This window comes from Vicia villosa, linkage group LG1 (genome assembly GCF_029867415.1).
Source record: "Vicia villosa cultivar HV-30 ecotype Madison, WI linkage group LG1, Vvil1.0, whole genome shotgun sequence".
Taxonomy (NCBI): Eukaryota; Viridiplantae; Streptophyta; class Magnoliopsida; order Fabales; family Fabaceae; genus Vicia; species Vicia villosa.
The window spans coordinates 39,181,172-39,202,828 of NC_081180.1; the positions used below are offsets into that span (position 1 = coordinate 39,181,172).

The following is a 21,657-nucleotide window of genomic DNA, read 5'->3' on the forward strand; positions in this document are numbered from 1 at the left end:
AGAAAGGTGTTTCTCTTCATTAAGATGATACCACAGTCGTTTATGGATGTCGCTTGTACTAACCCAGTCAATTGAATATAAATTCAAATCGATTAGACAGTACAAAACTATCTAACAGATCTTTAATTACTTGGAACAAGTCCAAAACATTTTTAGGGATGTTTTCTTAAGAAATAGAGGCTTAAAAGCATGTTTGTGTGTGTGTGTTTGTCTGTGTTTGTCTGCGTTTGTGTCTGTATGTGTCATTTAACCGTGTAACTTTACGAAAAATCCCTTGTATTTTTATAAAACAAGGTTCAATCAAAGGTGACAGGGCAAGATTTCACACTCCATCTCTTTCATACTTTGAAGCTTCAAGACTTGTCAAGTAAATAATTCATATAGACACTTGCTTAAATCGTCTTGGAGATGAGGCTTGAGATCTCTTCAAGTTGAATGTCATAATCAGAGGATGTTTGCCTTGATCACCAAACCCCAATTTTTCAAGTTTTTTTTTATCATTTCTTTAAGTGACCTGCAAATCATGGTTCCACATTCTTCCCTTTTTTGATGATGACAACACAACTCTCAAGGAGGTGGTGAAAGAAACAAACAAATATATATTTGGAGCGGTTAAACTCCCCCCTTAATTAAGTAGAGAGTATACTCTACTCCTCCTAAGATTATACTTCTCCCCCTTTGTCAAAATTAGAAATTTGGGTAAAAGATGCCTTGCGAGAATTTAAATATACAAACATGTAGGCACATAATCATTTAGGAAAAAACATCACACTTTATTAATTCAAATCATACTGGAATTGAATTACAAAAGCTATAAATTACAAAAATTGAAAATAGTGCGAAAAATAGGAAAGCAACCATACTTAGAAACTATTACACATTAGTGCGACTACTCGTTGCCATAAGCACAATAATTTCTTGAGATGATCTTCATGATATCTTCCACGTCTTTGAATAGATTTTAACAAATCTTCATGACTTTGTTGAATGTCGTGTCTTCTGAGTCGTCATTTAATTCTCCCCGTTTGAGGAGAACCTTCATAATTCTGAGCGAGGTGTAGTCAATCATGTTGTGGGGTGAGTCCATTGTTTCTCACATATTAATGTTTAAAGTCCCTAGGAGTCTAGTGATCATTGCTCCATATGGAAGTCTTGCTAATTGGTTTTCTTTAGAGTGAATCATATGGAGAAATATTTCTTCCACCCAATTTGTTGGAATATTTTGCGTTAAGATCCAAAGGGGGGCGATATCATCCTTGATGACATAGTTAAGATTGAAGCTCCTTGATAGGAGGTAGTGGATGATTCGAACGTCTGGTTTCAAGAAGGTTGATTCGATAGGAAACTTTCTTTTCTCTAGGGGTTCTCAACAATGGAGTTTAAGGTTATGGAGTGCTTGAAATTATTAAATTCTAAGGTTGCCTCATACTTGTAAGATGTTCCTTGATAGGGAAATTAAAATATTCTACCAAATTGATCTTTGTGGATGTCTATTTTAACTCCTCTTACTGATGATCTCAGGGATGTTCCAACCATTTATAAGTTTGAATAAAATTCTTTCACAAGATGTGGAAACATTCTATTACTTACCTTTGTGAATAATTCTCTTAGTGATGCTTGAGATATATGAGAATAAGGTTTATAGATCTTCATGAAGCTTTCCTCCATGTACCATGATGATAAACCAGCAGCGAGATGCTTGAGATATATGAGAATAAGGTTTTTGGAAGGTTTATAATTCTTCTCTTGACTTTTTTATATTAAACCAGCAGCGAAGACATCTCTCTTTGGGGCATCTCCAAGTTTGTGGCTTTTTGATGAGACCATGATGATACCTATGATGAGAGAGAATGAACTCGCACAAGAAAACGAGAATATAGAAACTGGTATGAGATGAAAAAAGTGAGGAATGATTACCTAATTATAGTGAGGCTTATAGAAATTTTGAGCGTGTAAATATTGCAAGGAATCAATGAAGATTGTGCATATTTAAAATCAGATCAAAATCATTCCAAAAGTAATGTCTGAATCGATTGGCTTAGGGATTCAGTCGGTTGGGTGATGAAATTCTCTTAAGAAAAGGAGGATTAAAATTTGTTTTAATATGTGTTTTTATGTGATTTTGCCATATAAATTTATGAAATAGCCCTTGTGTTTTTATAAAACACGGTTCACTTAGACGCAACAGGACGAGGTTTCACTCTTTATTTCTTTCACACTTTGAAGCTTTAAGACTTGTCAAATAAACCAATCATATATACACTTGCTTGAATCTTCTTAGATATGAGGCTTGAGATCTCTTCAAGTTGAATGACATTATCAGGAGATGTTTGTCATGATCACCAAACCCACATTACCTGTTAAACCAATCATATAGACACTTGCTTGAATCTTCTTAGATATGAGACTTGAGATCTCTTCAAGTTGAATGCCATTATCTGTTTTCACTCCACATTACCATTATATATATATATATATATATATATATATATATATATATATATATATATATATATATATATATATATATATATATATATATATATATATATATATATATATATATATATATATATATATATATAGGAAAATTCTTAGGTGGACACGTACCTAAGAAATTGTTTTACACACAACCAATCACAGAATTTTAATTAAATAAAAGAATAAATACTGATTTTTCTCTCTCCTTCATAATCTCAACCACCCCATGAATCCAATTAAAAGCAAAATTAAAATTAAAATAAATTTAAAAAAGACTCTTTCTTATTGGTTGTGCCTAAGAAGGTGGATTTAGGGTCGTGTCCATACAAGAATATATATATATATATATATATATATATATATATATATATATATATATATATATATATATATATATATATATATATATATATATATATGAGCATATATATATATATATATATATATATATATATATATATATATATATATATATATATATATATGCTCATATATATATATATATGCTCATATATATATATGCTCATATATATATATATCATATATATATATATATATATATATATATATATATATATATATATATATATATATATATATATATATATGCTCATATATATATATATATATGCTCATATATATATATATATATATATATATATATATATATATATATATATATATATATATATATATATATATATATATATATATATATATATATATATATATATATATATATATATATATATATATATGCTCATATATATATATATATATATATATATATATATATATATATATATATATATATATATATGTGTATGTTAAACTCTCCCTAATTAAATTGAGAGTATACTCTACTCTCTAAAGAATATACTTCTCCCTCTTTATTAAAATAAAAAAGGCGGATAAAGGATGCATTACGATAATTTAAGAATGCTAACATGTAGGCACATAATCATTTAGGGAAAAAAGCATCACACTATTAAATCAAATTGTTCTGGAATTGAAGTATAAAAAGCTTGAAATTGCAGGAATTGAAAATAGTGCAAAAAAAAAAAAAAACAGGACAACAAGTATACTTAGAAACTAAACACATTAGAGAGACTACTCATTTCCATAAGCATCATCATTTCTTGATCTTTGTCACGTCTTTGACCGGATTTTGTCAGATCTTCATGACTCTGATGCTTTTTTCCATGGATTCATGACAAGGGAGTTTAAGGCTATGGAGCGCTTGAAATTATTAAATCCTAAGGGTGCCCATATTCAACCCAAACATATTCTACCTTAGTCTTATGATTATGAATAACTTTCTCTTTCTCACACTTGAGGTTTTAGTTTTATCCTTCTCAAATCTCATCTAGTAATATCGCACTTTCTTCTTATATTTTATGCCAGTGGTACATCTCACCTCTTCTTCTTTAATCTCTCCTTTCTTATGCATTTTTTTCCATCTTCTTATTTCTATGCTATTGTTCTATCTTTTAATTTCATTTTTATCGCGCATCTTCTTATCTAATCTCTCATCTTTTATGTTTTTTATTTTTCATCTTCTCTAATCTCTCATCTCCTATGTTTTTTCAGCTTCATTATAATGTTTTTAATGTTACTTTATGTACTGTTTTAAGTTTTTTATTCCGATTTTTTTATTTGACTTTTGTATATTAAATGAGAAGTTATTGTTCAAATATAATGAGTTTTGTTGTTAGTTGTAATGTATGAATGACTAAACACAAAATTATGTTATATGTATGTGTATCTTTGACTCGATAAAAATTTTATAAAAATCCGAACCAATTCAAACAACATTGATTTGCTTTAGTTTGATTTGGTTTTATTTATAAAAACCAATTGAACCGCATATTTCTTTTCTTGTAGTTGAGATGGTTTTTAACGTCAAATCCACACAAACCGCACCGAAAAACACCATAATTATAACTACAGGTATGATCTTACACTTCACTTCTCCCTTAAATCCTATATCCTGCTTACACCTTACCATTTTCACATCGAAGTGTCTTTGCACTTTGCAGGTACGCTTCTCTCACTTAAAAGAAGTAGCAATACAAGAAAAAGGTGTGGAGATCATTGATGCAAGTGTTCTCTCGTGATTCATACCTAAATTGTAAGTAAAAAGGCTTCTTTTTTTTTTTACTCAAAATTAAATTCTTGCTCTTTGCACTGCTTTAATTAATAATTGAAAATTGAAATTTTTCACATAAATAAAACAAAAAAATATAATGAACTTAGACGTAAGTTTCCGATTGTCAAAATCTATGAATTTGGAAACCCAAAATTTACTGCAGTTGTGCATTTCCAAACATGTAATCAATATTGGACCACTCAAGGTTGAAGTTGACAAATCAAATACAAAAATATTGAGCTGTTTGATTTTGGTAGGATGAAAAATGTTAGTGATTAATTCGTAAGAGAGCTAGGAATTATAAACTTTCTTCTTAGTATTCTTCGTATTAATTGAGTAGCTAAGAATTTGAAAAGCGTGAACTTTAGATAGAGATTATTTTCAATCCAAGCCATTTTATATATGACAAATTTTGGGGAGTCTCAGACTATATGTAGTCAAATGTTTGCTTTAAATGGTGCAAAAAGAAACAAGATTTTTGGTTTCATATTTATTTTCTTCTTCATCATGCAACAAAAAAAAAAAAACCAATGTCGTATCACAATCAACGGCACTGTCAACTGAATAAGTCTATAATGAATGAATATATATACTATCACCATCAACGACTGTAAGATATCAGGCATTCTGAAAAATGATATAATGCAGTTTAATAAATGTGTATTCAGAGAGAAAGAGATGGATGAAAGTAAGATAATTTAGGGGGGCTTTGTGTATATGAGTGATAAATTCCCATTGTCTGTTAGGGAGATTGAATCTATCAATGTCATATACTGTGTTTCAAACCGTGTTCGTCCAAACTGATGTGTCTGTACAACTATCGATTGAGTTGGTTTAATATATCAGAACTAAATCTTCTGATCAAATAAAATAAGAGATTTCCGGTTGTGTCCTTTTGAAGGGGTGCATATTAAATGTGTAGGTATTGGGAGGATATAGGGACATGTGGAGTGTAGTAGGAGCAGGACATCCTTTTCTCTTTACTAGTGTATTCAATATTCTTAAGCGGCCACCGCGAGGTTTGCCAACCTCACTGTGTGTATGCATGTGAGTGAAAGTGACTGAGGATGAGGGATGATGGCTATAGTCATTGGTGCTGCTTTGTTGTTATGCATGTAGGAGACCAATGACGGCAGTATTTATTACTATTGAATTAATCAAACTTAAAGTCAACTGGAGAGCTCAAATTTTGATGATAATAAGTTGTTTTGAAGAAATTTACTTGGAACAAAATAAATGATCAAGGGTGGAACAAATGAAGAAATACTAAAATCTCAATTACTTTCCTCCCTCCATCATTGTTCCTAACAAGAGATTCACAGCAGGCTTCTTCCTTAACAATTAACAGTGTGACAAAAGATGTGGGACAAAAATGTTATTTAACATTAGTTGTTAATCCATGTTTGTGTGCGCACAAACATAACCTGATAACATGGTTGATGGTGAATTATCAAAGATCAACTCAATTATGAGGCACTTAATCAAAACAAATAGGCATAGCAACGGAGCTGACGAGTTTATAAGTAAAGTTAATAGGCAGAAAAGGGGCGTGGGAGGGGGCTGGGGCAGACGGAACACCACATCCATAATTAAAAACCGGATTTTTCCCGCAACCACCACCATCCCCAATTAAACCGGTTTTCCCCCGTAAAATTCGGGCAGGGGTGGCGGGTTCAACCGGGGCCGGATTTATTTGCGATGCCTAAAAACAAAACAAAAAGTTGCCTAAAAGACTTAAGAATGTCTAGAAGTAGTTTAAAATTTAACTGCCAACACTCCTTAACAGGAGTCCTTATTGATACCCTGAAATGAACAATGAACGGTGCATAAGTTCTTCTTAGCTAGGGATGACATTCAATTTTAATTTAGAAAAATGAAGCAATATAGAGGTTTCAATACCATCAGCGAATCAACTTTCTCAAAGCATTAACTCTTCTGCACAGATTCGTGAACAGTTCATTTCTTAAAACGAAAAAAGCCTTAAAAAATTGACGTCATTTCCAAAAAGCTTCACTCATAATCCAAAGGAACAGGGAGTTTCAGGGTGATTATTCAATTTACCCCTTATCAAGCCAATGAGGCAATTTTTGTAACAAAATAAAAACAATAAGGCAATTTACTTCCTGATCCAATGTTCACAGTAAGTACACAGGTAGTTAAACTTAATGCAGTTAGTAACCCTTTATTATTGATACAAAATGCTAACACCCTTTCAAAATAGACAATCACTACAGGTCTGTGCACAGACTCTTCAGACCTTTCCATGACACAAACAGAAATCTGGCAGGGTCAATAATGTAATAATCCCATGATAGCACAAACCTGATGACATGCAAAAACAATTAGTAAATATGACAGTCACAAGACTTTTTGAAGCCAAGCAAATGAAAAGAAAAATATCTAGTCTACAAACAATTTGGTGAGCACAGAAAAAGGTAACACTAGATATAATGGATCAACCAGAGTTTGCGAGACAAAGTCACACATTACTTTGTCTCACATTACTATGAATGCAACGCATATACTTACATAAAAAAAAAGTGTCTCATAGAAATATAGTAGTATCACTATCATACTAGTATCTTAAAAATTTGGACTCCCATTTGTTCCAGGTATATTCTTTGCATTTTGGCCTATAATAAAAAATGAGTGTCCAAATTTTGGCCTAATAAAAAATGAGTGTCCGAACATGAAAACACGTGATATTAGACAATAGGCATAGCAGTAACCAGATTTAGCATCCTCTTTTCTCCGGTAACTTTTATTTTTCTAGAATAGCTAACCAGTGAGCATATCGCCCCTATGATATGAAATTTTATTTAGGAAAACATACATGATGCTAAATACAGACATATCTACATATCCTCGGCAAATAGTTTCAAACACGTATGGCATAGCTGTTGTATCTTGACTCTACTATTAATGCACTAGTTTGATAAGATCAAGTAGCAAAATCCAAATACTCTATGAATGACAGCCTTTTTTTCTTTTGATACTAAAATAACATAAAACCAGAACAATGAAGTAGAAAGAAGCCAATACCCCAATAGATTTTAGACCATATCAGCCAACCCCAACAACACTATAGCATAATGACTGCTAGACATATGATAGAAAAAAAATGTGACTTATACGCAGTTATTAATCGCGCCCTGTAGCGGCGCTATCCCGGGATCTCTCCCGGCGCTGCAACACTCCGCTATGGAGCAGCGGCAAGCGTCTCAGTTTGAGATCGCGGCCGCGATTGCAGCGATAGAGGGTCGCGGGATCGGATTGCTTCCCGGCCCGGACAGGTCAAAATCCACTATCCCGCTATCCTATTTTTTGGGCCGACCGCTCCGCTATCTAGGATTAATAACTCTGCTTATACTACATGCATATATAGACCCAAAAATTTAAGAATCATCTAAAATTGAGGATATATCATCATTAGCAACCAAAGTAATAGTCTAGATACGAAGGAGAGATTTGACCCAACAGTTGTGGCTGCTGCCAAATTATCCTTTTAGAAATGGGTTTACCCCTTAACTAGACGGCTAAGAACCTTTCAGGCGGATGTTTTGTATCACTAGACTGTCTTTTTCATTGTCTAGATGCACAATCACAATCAATCTAATAGCATTTTTGGCTATCCGTTTCATACACAAATACAGCTCCCCAAAGTTAATTTTGATGCAATTTTGAGAAGCTGTATATTAGTTTCACTCTTAATGCGCCGCTGCATACTTTTCAACGTGGAAACAAACAGACACTACGGCATTCTTAACAAGTAAATAACAACAAAAAGAGACTGAAACTGCAGCTCAGTTGTTCTGTTGGATGGTTGTGACAGAGATCATGCTATAGAAGAAGCACAATAATCAACGGCGGAGAGAGACAAAGCTCAGGTTCTTTGACAGCAAATGAAAAATAGGATGAATAATGGATGAAATTGGGCCGAAAAGGGGTTTCTTGTCCGTGTGAACTATGAATAGTCCTTAAGAAGGAGCTGATTCAAGTCTCAGCAAAGGTTAAAGAGTTGCCAGAAAAGTGTTGTACCGATTCAGCCAAAAAAATTATTTCTGTTCTGCGACTGACTCTTCATGTCTTCTTCCTCCTCTCGCCTCCTCTACAATGATTCCTCTACTATGTGGATTCGTCACTTCTTTTAAACTAGTGAGAAAGTCCAGATTTCACTCTTTTTATCAGGAGATATGTTGTTAATCAAAGATAGTGTCGCGTAGCAACGAACCCCTAAAATATTATAGCAGTATAGCAGGATAACTGCTATTGCAAAGACTAAAATCAATGTACAAAGAGAAACACAAATACTAAAAAATCAAAAAAAAAAAAAAATTAAAGAGATCTTCATACTTAGTACTTACTAATTAGATAACCTAAAGTTCATAGCAGTAAAACTTAAACAGAGAAGAAAAACATTACATAACTGAATCAAAAATAGGAAAAACATAATGATTGCTTGTGAGCAAAAACATAATGGAAAGAAGAACAGAATATTACATAACAGGGTCTGGATTGTCATTTATAATGGTTATCAAAATCACTATCTAAACCTTAAAATCTTTCGATTTCACGATCTCACTCACCCCCAATGATCAAGATCTCAAGTAGAATCGCGTGTTGTAGTCAAATTGTGGAAAAAAATGGTAAAACCAATGATTATGTCCGATTGGCCAATTCTGGCCACAGTCGGCCATTTTCTGGCGACCACCATTACAAACCGAGAAGGATGACAAGATACAAAGGCGCAATAATTTAGGTTCGGCTGCATCCTTTTCCCACGAATACACTTGCCTACGAAAATATCATGAAGAAATACTTCAAATATGTAGTATTATTTCCCGTTTAAGAAGTATCTTACAGTTTTTGTTACGATCTTATGTTTTGCGATCATCCTACCCCCTCACGATTTACAAAAATAATTGAATAGGATCTTCCGATCTTAGTTGCACTCTTATATTTTACGATCTTACTATCCCCTCCCGATCTTAAGCAAGATCCCGATTTTGACAACCTTGATTTATACCCTAAAAAAAGACAAGGGTTTAAAAAATAAGGCTGAGTATTTCGCCCTATAACCCTAATAGCAGATGCAATAGCGGTTTGGGGCTGCAATTGGTGGCTGCTACAACCGCTATTGCTAACGGCGGCTGAAGCCTATAAGGGTCACGCGAACCCTACAACCGTTAACGTGTGCGCTAATGACAACATAGATCAGGATTCTTAAAAACCATCCATGCTGCAGTGTCAGAGTGTGTTCCAGACACAAAACTGGCACAGTTATGGGCTGCGAAAGTGAATGCTCCACGCCACACCTCTGCTATTAAGATCCTAGCTTCAAGAGGAATTTACCTTGAAAATCATACTCTATCAAATGTACAGATCAAATTCTGACTATAGCTCCATTTTTACCAAAGTTTCAAATTCTTAAGTGTTTAACTCCTTATATTTTCTCCAACCCACTAGGTTTCTTGAAGGCACACAAATAATCCATTTAATCATGGTGTCAACAACTTCCAAAGGTTTTCCCACGTGTTCCAGATTTCCAATTTCCAAATGCCTAAAGGAATCGTACTCTTTATAGGTATCCATGTAAAAGTTGTGGGAACTCTAGCCTATTAAGCATTTCATTTGTGCCAAGATATAACATCTTTATAGCTGACTTAGCATTCTATAGGAGTCATACAACATATTACTAGAGGGTAAAACCGTAAAAGACAAGCAATAGCACAATAGTATTATTGATCCAAGTCATCAAGATTCAACAAAGTTTTACATGGATTGTCAACTGCTTAGCACAAGCCACGTATTAATTGAACATGGGTTTGGTGATATAAAGTTTAAGAAAAGCACAAGATATAATACTTTAATAAAATTGAAATGTAAGAAGGAAAGGGAAACAATAATTAATTAGAACTCAATTCCAAAACACATATGCCAATACCAGGCCATCAAATGGCCCTTCTGAGATCTTGCATTCTATTGATCTTTCTTTCTTTCCATTATTGAATCATAAAGCTTTCAAAAGATTTTGCAAGTTGAAACCACTTGCCATTCTTCTAGAACAGCTCAATCAAACCCTTGAGATAGACAAACTGTTAAGAAATGTGATTGGGCCTAACTCAACCCTACAAAACCGGCTTGTAAGGTGAGGATTTTCCCCACTTATAAACATGTGTTAAGGCCATATATTGTCCGATGTGGCAACAAAAGTGAGGCAGAGACATTGTTTCTTATATCTCTATCCTCAAACTAGTGTGCATTCACTTAGAGAATATTCACTAACTAGACCTCCTCTTCATAGAAACCATCTAAACATGTATGTAATGTTTTGTTCAATTATTAAAATGGACCAAACATATATAAAAAAACTACATTTGAAAAGCCATAAACAAATTAACCCGAACTACAAAATGCAATTTTAATTAAACGTAAATACAAAAAGACACCAGGCACTAGACAATCAAAACGCTGATCCAACAACCTATCCCACAGAACAATAATCATCTAATCTAAAGATCACCCAAACTTCAACCCTAGTCAAACTCAGAGCAATTATACAAATCCCCTAAAGGGAACAAAAAAATTAATACTTCCAATTGAAGGTATTGCGTATCAAAACAAACTCATAAAACCCCTAATCAATTAATCACAACAAAAATTACAAGCAAAACGGAAACGAGAATTGACACAAACAAAATCATCACCTATGCTTGATATCCGCCGCCGCGAGCATCCAAATCCTCCTCAACAGCAACGTTAGGATAAATTGGGGGAAAATCGGCGACGTCATAGGTAGCTTCCTTCCTGAGTTTCTCGATATCGGCTTTCTTGAAGATGGTGCGGACAGAGGGAGGACGGTTACGGCGTTGATCACGAGTATAGTACTTGATGTCGTACACGGTTTCGGGGAGGGAAGTTGGAATAATAGCCCGTTCTTTTTCGGTGGCGGGGCAATAAACACGGTACTCGAGTGCTCCGGGTAATGCTGATTTGTAGTCCGGGTGGGAAACGGGTCCGGTTATCTCCCATGGCTTCTTGATGAAACCCTTCAGCTTCTGCAATAGGGAAGACGCGGATTTCGCCATGGTTGGTTTTGATTCTCGATGTGAAAGTGAATAAGGGAATGGAAAATTGGAAATGGGGTGTCGATGAGGAATCGAGTTGGAAGTTGAATCGTGTATTGGATGTGTGATAATGGGCCGTTTTGAAGCCATAGTGGAAACTACTATTCGTACCATCTTTTCCATACTTTTTCTTTTGCCGCCCTTCTAGTTTCTAAAAAGTATTTCTAGAAGTTCAAAATATTTTTCGGATTTTAAAATCTCCAATGTATTTTTTAAGGGCTCAAATTGAAGAATTTAAAATTTTTCAACTTTCAGCAAAATTAGAAACTTATAATCATCACATTTTCCACTATAGTTTAAATCCTATCAAAAATACTTCCTATCAAAAAAAAAAACTTTGTAAACACAATTTTTGTTTTCAAATGACATGACGATCAAATCATCAATGGAAGCAAAAGATAATGTAATTATAAACTTATATATTGCAATATTTATATATTTTTCTTTTCACCCATATCACACATTTTGTCCATACTTGGTGAAGTAACCGACTGTTATAATTAGAAACTTATATTTGTCTGGTGCTAGGGGAAAAGAATAAGGATGTTCATACCCCCATTGCAACAAAGGTCAGGGTGATGTCCACACATGCACCTTGGGTATTGGACCATATACAAGCAATAGTACCAAACTCTAAGGATTTTTCTTAGCCATAGCATAGACACCTAAATATTGTGTGGTTATCCCTTCGTGTACTTCGACGATGGTGTAGGAAACTTCATCCCTTTCTAAACATTTCAATAGGAGGTCAATAAGCCTCTTCTATATAAGATTCCTTTTGTCACAGTGTATGAACTGGTTGTTCTCTTTATTAGAGGGCCTCAATTGGATCGAAGGGAAGTGTTCCCCAGTCAATATACTTTGTAATGGCAGGCGATATTTTTTAGGGTTGGGAGGTGTCTTCTATGACCATCATCGTCACTCCTTAAATTTTGATGTTTGGGATCCTCATTGTCGCCTAGATGAAGGAGTGATTCGCTCTAGAGAACTTATTGCTAAAAAAATTGGAAATGGTGTATGCTCTAACTGTTATGCTCTATTGGGATGCGTAAGGTTTCAGAGGACTTAAAATTTTCTAGTTTTTCCCTAGTCAAGGTAACATACCAATGCAACAATGGATTTTGTTATGAATCTCCCTTTTTACTTGAGACACCACAAGTTGGGAATTCATTCACAGTCTAATATTGTTTGCCCACATTTAGGCGGACAGTGTGAGATTGACGATGACAGCTTCATATTCAACGTGATTATTGGAGGTAGGAAATTCAAAACGTAAGAACACCTTAATCATCAATCTGGCTTCGTTCTCTAAAATGAGATCGACTCATTCTCCCTAGTTGTTGGATGATACGTCTCTGAACACGATCCAAGAAATGTTCTACAAACTCTAGCAAGAAAATGTATGGAAAATGAAAAGGTTAGGTTCTGTCCCCTTAAATAAGAGAGGAAAACTAGGGGTAATCAAAGGTCCTATAGGTTTACAACCAAATGTGAAATCTTCTACATGTGCCAGAAAAATAAGGCCAATCGGGTATCCAAAGGATAAACCATCGTTGATGATATTAAATGCCTTACACACTTTTCTTTTCAACAGACTCTTCGGGATTTTCTAGGTAACGTATTACACAAAGTCAGACGCTTATAAATGGGTCAGAACTCACCCATGTACTGAATGCCTGCCTCTTTCCTGAGGTACTCAACTAGCCTCTCGCATGAGGAACTCAACCAACCTTTCGTTTGACGGAGTCAACTAACGTCTCTATGGGAGATCCATTAACGTTTCGCATAAAGGATCCCACTTATGATTGTATCGTTTAATATTTTCCTATCATGATCATATATAAAGAATTGACTAAATCACTTTATCCTTTCTAAGCCCTCGTCCTTGCGGGATTGTGGCCTTAAAAGGCGATATGAAGATATGAGTCGCTCGTTTATCATATCAACCGCCCTTTTCTTGAAGGCATCTCCCTTTATTTAGATATATCTCATTTTTCTATGATAAGTCGTCTATCACGAAAATAAATGACGTGTCTCTCTCCGGTAATAGTACGGAAGGAGTCATGAGAGAAATGAAGCACATTCTCCTAAATATCAAGAGTAAAATCGTCCTCTCCCATAGTGATTGCTATTTCCAAAGAATTTTATGTATCAAGCTCGTTGCTAGTATCAATATATCACCATCATGATTGAGAGACCTAAGGACAACATAGAAAATACACACATACAATAAATTTTCACCTCATGTGAGCTAACACTCAACCTCACACCAACCTTAAAGCCTATGACAACCCTTATTCACTAGGGATTGTTACGTATTTGTAATTTTAGCAAGTACATGAAGGATCTAAGATGTTCTAAAAAATAAAATCGATAGTTGATTTCTTAATATTAGAATGATAACTACAACGACCGTGTCTTGAATCGTACAAATTTGATTGTGGAAATTCGTACAAATTAGAAGTTGATTTCCACAAACAACGTCACTGTTATGTTTAAAACTTGAAATGATACATGAAACAATGGGGTAATACCTTGTTGTGATGGATTTTTGTTTCCGGTATAGTGGATAGGGGGTTGACCTATAAAGTTAGCACTTTAATGTCCAATTAAGAAGTAATATATGTCCAGATGGAATAAATAATTATTTTTACTCAACGTAGGGTATCTTATATGTGAAATTTAGTTCAGATGTTCCAGGATTGAATTAAATGTGAGAGAATCTTAGTCTAGAAGAATGTAAAAAAAAATCAATCACACTTATTTTGAATCAAAGGGAGTACGTCAAATGATTGTTTCCTTAAAAACCAAACTAGTTTTTAAATTACCTCTTGACAAAAAAAAAGTTGGCTTATTAATATATAAAGTGGACTCTTTTGGTTTTTAATTAAAGAAGTCGAGTATTTTAAATTTTGGGAAAAATTATTCGAAGAAAAAACATATATCCAAGAAAGAAAAATAAACAATAACGATAAAATGTGTAAGTAGGATTCACGTCAAGAATAAAAAAAGCAATAGCGAGAGTCATCATCGTGTATTGTTGTGATCTCCGAACCCAAACAATCCTTCCCAACACAATACTCTTTTCTGTTGAGATCTCCATCTTCCGTACCCAATTTCTCTACTTTCCAAACCAAGCAAGTATGCATGCATGCTCGCTCACATGTGCCTTCTTATGCCCTTTACGCCCATGATTTTTTTTCCCACTATTTGATCTCTCAATTATCTATCTTTTAACTACGTAAGTGTTATATTATTTATATTTTTTGTTCATCGATCATGTACCTTCTATTGTTATATACTCTTGATTATGATTATTGCATTTGATCTGATGCTTTGAAATTGCTTTCACGTTTACTTATGAAATTGATCTATTTGGCCTCATGATCTCCATAGAACTAACACCTCTGAAAAATATGACATATGAGTGTCCGAAACTAGTACTAACACTTGTGATTATGCTTAATTTATTCATATTTTCAAATTACTATTAGTATCGACATATCAGTGTTGATGTCGTGTTTCTGGTGTCTGGGCTCGTAACTATAGAAGTATAATAAATAGTCCTCATAAGGCTCGATGGCTTGTATTCGTCTCCAGTTGGTCGAAGACCAACGATGGCGGCTAAATCAAATAGAGTGAGAGTAATCATTCCTCAAAAGAGATTAAAAGTGTTTTTGGCAACCTCCCAAAAGCCCAAAGTGACAAGAAATATGGCAGGTTATATTTGATTTCTACCCTTGAGAGTTGAATGAACTCGTAGATTCCTTGCGCCTACCACGTAGACTTCCTTTTTCTCTCCACCCTTTTTAACCATTTTACATAGGCTGAATCAGGGGTTTCAAATGGAGGAGGGGATCAATATACCTTGTTTTCCATGAACTGAAAATCAAAAGGCTGATCACAGAAAACCACAGGTTCCCACCCATGGAAGCTGGGAAAGAACTCGACCAAAAGGTCAGACTTCTTGATAAGCCCGAGGAGAGGACCCAAGAAGGCAAACATAATGTCAGCAATGGAATAATGGATCAAAGCATCAAAATACCATATTCTTGTGGTGACTTCTACCAAAGGAGGCTCTGAGACATAAGTTTGGTTGTTGATCAATATTGGCATATCAGTACGAGCAACAAATGGAGTATGCGCTTGAACGGAGCAGTGAGATGCCATTGATAACTTGAGAGGTATGAAGAAAAAAGCAGCTGGAAATGGTAAGAACCTCTTGCCTTTTTGTTGTTGTTTCTCAGTTGGGAAGATGGAAGGAAGAAGACGGAAGTGTGAGAAAAAAAAGGTTTAAATAGAAAGAGAAAGGGTGGTGAAACGTCTTCTTCCGAAAACACAGACAAGTGGCGTGTTCGGAGCCAATGAATGGCCTCGAGTTATGGAAAATATTGTTAATGAAATTAAATATAAATTTTAATTTTGTTGTTAGTGGCTATTAAATGCCCTTGGAAACCGGGGTAATGATGGATTGTTGGTTGCACATTTTGAGACAATACGTTTTGGTAGAAATTTGGTCATGATGATTGACAGAAAGTCTGGCTTATATGACGTGTGTAGAACATGGGGAACAATGGCAAAATGATTACAAAAAATATCATTGTTATCCATTCAAATGTTGTTCAAAGGTGATATTTTTTGGGGTGGCATATATTACACTTGGATTTTCAACTAGGAGAAAGTAAATAGAGAATGTTAAAATGAGAAGGCATTAGTTGTTAGAAGACATTAATGAAGTGTTTTAAAGAACATTGATGGTGAAGCTTCGATAGAGCATCAATCAAGGTGTCGACAAAGGGAAACATGGTTTAGAGAAATTTCAGGAACAAATATACAAAATCACAATCATCTAGAAACATGTCCAGAATCTCGAAAAGGGCAGTTAACAAGATCCTATTTGCAACAAACATACCAGTCGAGTGAACCTCAAAAGTTTAAAAACTTAGTATTTTTTTACAAGTTCAAAAGACCTTTGCAAGCAACGTCAACAACACATTGGACAATTTCTCTCAGAAAATTGTGAGGCAGTTCGAATCATTATAATTCAACATGGGTTGTGAACAGAAATAATCGCGGGTGACACATAAGCACACTATAGGGAACTTGAAGACCAAGCGTCAATTATTCTCTATACCGCTGAAGCACCCGAGTCAAAAATTAAATTACGTGACAAACATGTATGTGTCTGCGTCTAGTCTTGTTTCCTTAAATGCAATATTTTCGTTTTCCTGCTTTCACTTTTACTTTTTTTTAATGTCATTTACTGCATCTTACCTTGTCATTTATTGCAACTCAACTTCATTTAAACTTTGTTTCTACTCTATTATCGTGAAAATGTCAACTGCATTCAGTTCACACGCACGTGTGTTCACACCTTGCACAAATTACATTGGAGATTTTTCGAGTTAATCTCACTTGCTTTCTAAACTCATGATTGGTTACCTAAAACACCGGTAAACATTTTATCTCTGCTTTCAATATAAATTGTTTTCAATCAATCATTTTGTTAAAAGTTTTTTAAACCATAATATTACAGTTCACCATTCCCTCTTGTATTTGGAGTCATTTGTTCAACAAGATATACATTTAATCAAGGTTGGTCGACCTCTAGATACCATCAGATGACATAACTTACAATATCCTCTTACATTTGTCTCATAAAAGTTGTTTGGCCTATAAACTCTAGACTTATACTATAGTCTACCTAAAAATTTAGACTCAAAGTACACACTATTCAAAACCCTTAATCTCATGACTATCAAATATGCATAATTCCATTAATCCATAGTCAACATAAATTTTCAAAGTTCCCTTTAAATATGAGAGGAAAATTATGGGTAATCAAAGGTCCCATAAATTTTCAATTATATGTGAAATGTTTTGCACGTTTCGACACATGATAGAAAAGTAAAGTCAATTATGCGTCCCACAGATATTGACGACATTAAATGCATTACAAGATTTCCCCTCTAACAAACGCTTTAGGATTTTCCAACTGAAGTATGACATATAATCAGATACCTGTAAATGTGCCAGAACTCGCCCATGTACGGAAGGCCCACCTCTCATCTAAAAGAATCAACTAGCATCTTGCCTGAGGGACTCAACCAGTTTTTCGTCTAAGGGACTCAAGCAATGTCTCATATGAAGGATTCATTCACACTTTGCATAAAGGGTCCAACTTAAGATTGTAACACTTACGATTTCCCAACATGTTCAAATATGAAGAATGAACTAAATCAATTCGTCTTTTCTAAGCTCTTGTACTTGAGGGACTGCGCATCAGTATATTTGTAAAGAGGCCTTAAGTGGTGACATGGAAATCAGCATCCTTTTTAGGAAAGGCAATACCCTTTATTTAGATATCTCGCCTTTCTTTGGGATATGTCGCCTATCATTAAAATAAGTGACATGTCTCCGTACTGTAACTGTACGAGATAAGTCATGAGAGAAGTGGACCATGATCCTCTTAATATTAGGAGTAAAACTGTACAAGGAATCTTAAGAATCAAGCATAATGCGGGTATAAATATCTCACCATCGTGATTGAGAAACCTAACTACAACATAGAAAATACACACATACAGTAGTTTCTCACGTCACGTGAGCTAACTCTCAACCTCACAACAGTCTTAAAGCCTTTAGCAACCCTTAATGATTCAAAATAACCCCATTAATGATTCCGACGACGATATCTCTTGGGCGGGGAACGCGAAGAGGATGGGGAACGCCGACGATACCTCCTTGGTGGTGAGCGCGAGGAAGAATAGGAGCGCGATCGGTAGTGTCTCCGTGAGGGGGAACGATATCGTCGCTTCCTTTCTAGCTCGTGAATGCGGTCACCTTGAAGCCTGATGAGACGGTTTGTCTTCTGCAATTCTTTGAGCAGGAGGACGGTTGTGGGGTCGGCTTCCTCGGGAATGTCGACCTCCTCTTGGTCGTCTTCGTGGTGAACTCTTCTCCTTTAGGAGGTGTGGGTGAATGAAGAGGCAACATGCCCGTCTCTGGCGTCAGTTTCGTTCAGGTTCTGAGGCTGCTCTGGTCCATTATGAGGTTGAGGCTGCTCGTTACCACCATTTTGAACTTGCTCGACGGTCTGAAGTTGCTGTCTTCTGTTGGATTGCGAGGCCTCATGCCTCTGTCCCCTTTGCCCGTCAGCGGTATGCTGCGGTCCCTCCCGCCGATGTCGATTCGTCCCCTCGGGGGTGAACCCTCGATGAGCTGTTGAGGGTGGAAGGGATCAGGGTTTGGGACGTTGGCGTTGTTGTTGTTGCCAGCCATGACGATCGTGAACGGATTAGCTTTGATCTTTGTTTGTTAAAGAAGGGGGAGCAAGATTCCCACAGACGGCGCCACTGATCGTACCTGACCAGAAGAATCGTCACAGCAGCAGGATCTGGCTTGATGAATAGGATGGGGGGTACCTGCAAGGTTCTCTGATGCTAAAGTCAGTAGCTATCAAAGAGAGAGGGTTTAAGAAGTGAAGAATAGATACATGACCCTCTAGTGAAAGAGGGTATTTATAGCCCCCAGCGCTGGGCCAAGGTTTCCTAATTGGGCCAAATCCAGTTGGAGGCCCACGTGCTAGGAAACTGCTAGAACACCCTCTGCTAGAGCTGAGTCAGCAGGTGACCCATGTCCTGGATGAGCGTAGCGTAGGATTCGGAGGAGGTTGACCGGATCCTTCGCTGAAGCGTGACACGTGGTCTTCATGCTTGACTGGTTCATAACGTTAATCAGGGAAATGGCCCAAACGAATTGGGCCTTCTCGGCTAGCAAGAAGAGCTGGGCCTGCTCGGCCCAGTCCAGAACAGTTGGTCATGATGATTGACAAAAAGCGTGGCTGATATGACGTGTGTAGAACATGGGGAGCAATGACAAAGTGATTACAAAAAATACCACTTATCTCCAGTCAAATGTTGTTCGAAGGTGACATTTTTTGGGGGGCATATACTACACTTGGATTTTCAGCTAGGAGAAAATAAATAGAGGATGTCAAAATGAGAAGACATTAGTTGTTAGAAGACATTAATGAAGTGTTTTAAAGAACTGTGATGATGAAGCGTCGATAAAGCATCAATCAAGGTGTCGACAAAGGGAAACATGGTTTGGAGGAATCTCAGGAAGAGATCTACAAGATCACGATCATCTAGAAACATGTCTAGAATCTCGAAAAGGGTAGTTGACAAAATCCTATTTACAACAAACATACCAGTCGACTGAACCACAAAAGCTTAAAAACTTAGTATTTTTACAAGTTCAAAAGACCTTTACAAGCAACGTCAACAACAGATTGGACAATTACTCCCAAAAGTTTGCGAGGTAGTTCGGATCATTGTAATTCAACATGGGTTATGAACAAAGAGAATCATAGGTAACAGTAAGCACACTAGTGGGAACTTGAAGACCGAACGTCGATTACTCTCCGCTGAAGTAACTGAGTCAAAAATAAAATTGTGTGAGAAACATGTATGTGTATGTGTCTATGTCTAGTCTTGTTTCCTTAAATGCAATATGTGCTTTTTCCTGCTTTCATTTTTACTTTTGTTTAATGTCATTTACCCAATCTTACCTTGTCATTTATTGCAACTCAACTTCATTTAAAGTTTGTTTCTACTCTGTTATCGTGAAAAGGACAACTGCATTCAATTCACACGCACATGTGTTCACACCAATTATTTGCACAAATTACTTTGGAGATTTTTCAAGTTAATCTCACTTGCTTTCTAAACTCGTGATTGGTTACCAAAAACACTAGTAAACATATTATCTTTGCTTTTAATATAAGTTGTTTTCAATCAATCATTTTGTTAAAAGTTTTTTAAATCATAATATCACAATTCACCATTCCCTCTTGTATTTGGATTCATTTGTTCAGCAAGATATGCATTTGATCAGGGCTGATCGACCTCTAGATACCATCAGATGACATAACTTACAAGATCCTCTAACATTTGTCTCATAAAAGTTTTTTGGCCTATAAACTCTAAACTTATACTATAGTCTACCTAGCAACTTAGATTCAAAGTACACACTATTCAAAACCCTTAATCTCATATCTGTCAAATATGCATAATTCCATTAATCCATAGTTAACATAAATTTTCAAAGGTCCCTTAAGTAGGAAAGGAAAATTAGGGGTAATCAAAGGTCCCATAAATTTCCAATCAGATGTGAAATGTTCTACACGTTTCAACATGTGCTAGAAAAGTAAGGTCAATTAGGCGTCCCACGGATATTGACAAAATTAAATGCATTACACGATTTTCCCTCCAATAAACGCTTTAGGATTTTCCAGCTGACGTATGACACATAGTCAGACACTTGTAAATGTGCCAGAACTCACCCATGTACGGAAGGCCCACCTCTCATCTAAAGGAATCAACTAGCCTCTTGCATGAGGGACTCAACCAGATTTTCGTATAAGGGACTCAAGTAATGTCTCATATGAAGGATTCATTAACACTTTGCATAAAGAGTCCAACTTAAGATTGTATCGCCTACGATTTTCCTAACATGTTCAGATAAGAAGAATGAACTAAATCAATTCGTCTTTTTTAGTTGGCAATTTATCAAATCAACCTCCTTTTTATAAAAGGCAATACCTTTTATTTAGATATCTCGCCCTTCTTTGGGATACATCGCCTACCATTAAAATAAGTGACATGTCTCCCTACTGTAACTGTACGAGATAAGTCATGAGAGAAGTGGACCATGATCCTCTGAATATCAGGAGTAAAACTGTCCAAGGAAGCTTAAGAATCAAGCCCAATGCGAGTATAAATATCCCACCATCATGATTGAGAAACCTAACCACAACATAGAAAATACACACATACAGTAGTTTCTCACGTCATGTAAGCTAACTCTCAACCTCAAAACAGCCTTAGCAACCCTTAT

General features: G+C 35.5%; 1 protein-coding gene across 1 annotated transcript; it reads right to left on the reverse strand.

Annotated features, from left to right (window-relative positions):
• Window positions 1–6,728: 6,728 nt before the first annotated feature.
• LOC131634775 (uncharacterized) lies at window positions 6,729–11,792 on the reverse strand. The gene is made up of 2 exons (XM_058905403.1): window positions 11,338–11,792; window positions 6,729–6,952 (listed from the first exon to the last, which is right to left on the reverse strand). Exon 1 carries the CDS (start codon window positions 11,716–11,718, stop codon window positions 11,338–11,340), a length of 381 nt encoding a protein of 126 aa, XP_058761386.1. The 5' UTR covers window positions 11,719–11,792; the 3' UTR covers window positions 6,729–6,952.
• Between the last annotated feature and the right edge of the window lie 9,865 nt (window positions 11,793–21,657).

Excerpts from the sequence above, each read along its gene's own strand:
- LOC131634775 (XM_058905403.1), bottom strand. The coding sequence starts at position 11,718 with ATGGCGAAATCCGCGTCTTCCCTATTGCAGAAGCTGAAGGGTTTCATC.